Source organism: Eptatretus burgeri, chromosome 13, assembly GCF_056783735.1.
Source record: "Eptatretus burgeri isolate ZD-2024b chromosome 13, Ebu_testis_v1, whole genome shotgun sequence".
Taxonomy (NCBI): Eukaryota; Metazoa; Chordata; class Myxini; order Myxiniformes; family Myxinidae; genus Eptatretus; species Eptatretus burgeri.
Window position 1 is genome coordinate 26,449,182 of NC_140973.1, and position 4,296 is coordinate 26,453,477.

Sequence of the window (4,296 nt, forward strand, 5' to 3'; positions counted from 1 at the left end):
GGGTGTGGGATGGTGGGCAGGGGGGGGGGATTTTTCCTTTCTTTTCAAATATAGTTTGACACACCTACCAGGCATGACAGCACACACCTGTTCTTGTTGATACGTTTGGGTATCTTCTTTTTGCCAGTATTGCGGAGTTGTTTGAAAGCCATGCGTTCATAACGCCTGATCCCGACACGTTCACGCAGCTTTTGCAAATCTTCAAATGAAATTTCTGCAAGATCTGCTCACAATGTAAAAAATATAACATTTTACTGTAACACCACTTAAATGATGCCCAATCCATTATTTCAAATTAAAAGAATGACACGATCGACCTGTGCGATTGTGTTTTTTTTTTTCTTTTTAATCATCAATTATTCAGAGAAATGAAGATGAAGAGATGTCAAATTGATTGCTCACTTAGATAGCCTCTACATGTTCACAATTATTCATAAAATACAAAGGTTGGAGAAATATTTGTACAAACAAGATTAACATGAATGGGATGAAGTTTTTATTTTTGCTTATTGGCAAATATTTTCATCAGAACTTGAGGCCATTCTACATTTTCGTTTAGCCAACTGTGTACTATTCTTTTGTCCAAAAGTTTTAGTTACAATTTACCTGCAAACTTGTACAGATTAAACATTTCACAGCATATTTTGACAACAAGTACATGCGATAAAGTATACCATCGTTTGACAATTGTGTTGTAGTTCTCGTCTTATCATGAAGTACACAAGCAATTGAAAAGTTAATAAAGGAACAACAAACATGGAGTAAAACAAGAACACAAACAAGACTAGAAGCACAACATTAACAAACAATTGTGGGGGACAAAACTAGAACGTCACTCGGAAAAGCGCATACCTCCACCAGGTAGAACAGTTTACGTTTTGTATCCCACTGATCGACCGGATCTGGATCCGGACCGTAACCAAAATCTAATCGGCTTGTTCTTGTCACCTAACCAAGTTTGGCCATAATCCATCAATAGCTTTTTGAGATATAGTGTGATGTATCGTTTTTCGCTCTATCTCAAAATGGTGAAGAATCACTTAAAAAACCATTAAATTATTGTATAAAGAATCCAAATTTTCACCAAAATCTAATCAGTTTGTCCCGTTGTCACACACCCAACCTGTCCACCAGTTTCGCCCAAATCCGTCCATAACTTTTTGAGATATCTTGCTCAAACAGACAGATAAACAAGAACAACATCGTGCAGAGCATGATACTTTTGAAATCCCTAAAACAAATTTGACCTTAAAAAAACAATTGTTGGTTGAATCCAGAGACCTGATATACAAATCCTCTTCAAATTTTAAGTCAATTGGATGAAAATTGAGGATTTTCAAAATTCCACCTTCAAGTTGTCGACCTTTTTGCCGATGTTGACATCAAAAATAATTGGTGGTTGAATTCACTGACCTGATGTGCAAATATTCAAATGTCCATTGAATCAGATGAAAATTGATGACTTCAGAAATTAGACAAAGTTGTTGACCTTTTGACCTCAAAATCAATAGGCTTCTTGGTTATGACATGACAATTTTGTAAAGTTTCATGAAGACCGGTTTAAAATTGTGATCTGTGGGCAATTGACATGCAGATAAACAGACAACCACAGAACAGACCACTTGCGAATCTTCTATTTCACAACAAACATGGGTGAAAACATAACCTCTGTCCGCCTTCGGCCTTAACTTATCAACATCATAAATAGCAAGTGGAAATGCTATACAAAAATTTCTTATAAATAGCATGCCGTTGATCATTATTATAACAGTACAAACTGTTTGTGGTTGCTGATCCAAAATACCAATGAAATAGTATTGCACTAACCAGGATTGTCATACCTGGTCTCATTTGCACTTGAGAGGAAGCACCGTGCTGAGCCTTATCATATTCTTCTTCTCCTTTATCTTCTTTATACGACTCCACCTCAAAGTTTTTAGCAGGATTACCTCTGTAATTATTTGTTGTATGCACAGGGATGTTTACGTACAAATCTTGGACGTGCCTTTTGCCTTCTTGTTTTGAAGAGCTTTTGTGACTATTCACTTCATAATAACTATCTTCCTCACAATCAACACCTCCTTCATACCCTCCCACCTCCTGGACCCCTGCTATATGGCAGCGACTTTCTTTTGCATTCTTCAGTGTGCCCACCGACTTGGAACCAGTCCACAAGCTTCTTGAATCTCGGCTCGCCTTTCTCTGCATCATTCCTGAACAAAGTGATGTGCAAGAAAAAGGATCATTAAAAATATAAATTCAAGCCATCCCACTGGTCACATTATTATATACTGGTGCGTGCCCATACGTGCGTGGCCGTACGTGCAAAAAAAAAGTTTCAAACCACGTGCCAGAAACAACAACTACACAGGCAGTTTCTTCGTTCTTGCGTGGCTGTACGTGCGTGGCCGTACGTGCAAAAAAAACTTTCAAACAACCACACAGGCCGTTCCTTCGCTCGCGCGTGCCCGTACGTGCGTGGCCGTACATGCAAAAAACTTTCAAACAACCACACAGTCCGTTCCTTCACTCTCGTAAACGACGACTGGATTGGGGCATAGTGTTTATCTATAAATGTGCATAAGAAATCGAGAAATTATTAGAATACAGTAAGTCATCAGTATCCGGAAGTCCGTACGTTGTAACCCGTAATGGGGAACGCGGCTGAGAATCTCTTCCCCAACGGCCACGCCTACGCAGCAACGTGTCCTGTCATTGGTTTGGTAAATAAATGGCCATAACTTGGGAAGCACTTGTCTGATTAATATCAAACCTTGAAAAGGCACATCCTCAGGTCCCCAGCAATATATCTGGCAAGTTTCAATTAGATCGGACTAGTGGTTGTTGAGAAACAGCGGTCATAGTCACAGTCACAGACACAGTCACAGACACAGACACAGACACACACACTGCTGGAATTATAGATCGATGGAAGCAAAATAATGAAGTGAAAGAAGAAATAAATTCTGATGTCTCCAAACGCCCGCAGCATTCTCCATCCAATAATCATGTAATTTTGTTTCAACATTCCACATGGGTAGGTGCTCCCATGTTGAAAGTTTTGTGTCAATCAGGCAGTCCTGAGAAAACAAATAAAGGTGAAAAAAAACTAAAAACAAAGAAAGAAAGTGGTAGTGGTGGTAGTAGTAGTAGCAGTAGTAGTAGTAGTAGTAGTAGTAGTAGACGAAAAAGAAGGAGGACGAAGACGAGGTAGATGGGGATGAGGAGGAGGACCTCGGCTGACATTCCACAACATGGTCAAGGAGCCCAAGATATTTTACTATCACAGTGAAATCATTTTAATAAACAATGCACGTGTGTTTAATTCAACAACTACAGAATCTATAGATAGAGCTATCCATTAACATTTTATTTGTGTTAATGCACATTTTGGTCCACTGTCGATTGAAGAGCTAGATCATGGATAAGCCCGACTTCTCTTCCTCGACCCTCCTCCATGGTTGACACAAGACCAACGAGAAGAGCACTCGGTGGAGAGCTTCCCTCCGTCAGGCCGATTAGTTTACGTTTCTATCCCACCGATAGGCCGGATCTGGATTCGGACCTGAAACAAAATTTAATCCGATTGCTCTCGTCAACGAACCAACTCATCCACCAAGTTTCGTCCGAATCCGTTCATAACTTTTTTGAGATATCGTGTTATATCGTGTCAGCCACATCACTTAATGGTGAAGAATCACGACAAAATAAAATTGAATAAAATAAATTCTCACCGACAAACTTTCCACCGATAAAAAAACAATTAATTCTCCACGTGACAACGACCCGGAACGATATTGTGTTTAATGACGTCACATGCGGAAACAAGCCGCAATGACCTTCCGGTTTAATGACGTCACCACTCGCCAACAAAATGTTTTTATCCAAAAATATCAAAGTCCGCATCTCATTTATTCGACCAAAATAAATCTTCGCGTCACTCGTTGAAGGGAATACAGCTGAAGGCAAATCAAACAACTCGAGATAGATTCCGTCCAAGTATGTAACTGCCGCCAGTGACACCGCCATGGCTCTCTGAGGAGAAGTGCGGAACAAATAATTAAATGCGGCTGCGTGGGAAAACAAAAGAAGGTTTCTCATTTGGCTGATGGGTCTTGGGCTCCAAAACACACTAAAGCGTGAAGAGGCCATCGATGTGTGTGTGTGTCATTTTATTCCTGGGGGGCATCAGGCATGTCGGCACAGCATTGTTAACGGGAAAGCAATGAGGGCGGCAAAAATGCAAATGGCGTCTTCTGTCATTGAGCCGGCAAGATGGGATCAACGATTTGCATT

At 40.2% G+C, this 4,296-nt stretch overlaps 1 protein-coding gene across 2 annotated transcripts in view; it reads right to left on the bottom strand.

Annotated features, from left to right (window-relative positions):
* Window positions 1-3,861, bottom strand: part of RRP36 (ribosomal RNA processing 36) — an 18,931-nt gene extending 15,070 nt beyond the window's left edge. Inside the window, exons 1-4 of one of the 2 annotated variants that reach the window (XM_085851806.1) lie at window positions 3,735-3,836; window positions 3,388-3,565; window positions 1,842-2,213; window positions 88-223 (exon numbers count right to left, since the gene is read on the bottom strand). In XM_085851806.1, the coding sequence (XP_085707932.1) occupies window positions 88-223; window positions 1,842-2,211 (506 nt within the window). In that variant the 5' untranslated portion in view covers window positions 2,212-2,213; window positions 3,388-3,565; window positions 3,735-3,836. Of the gene's footprint in view, window positions 1-87; window positions 224-1,841; window positions 2,214-3,387; window positions 3,566-3,734 lie in introns of both variants that reach the window. The other variant, XM_085851805.1, reaches the window with a different exon arrangement.
* Window positions 3,862-4,296: the final 435 nt, after the last annotated feature.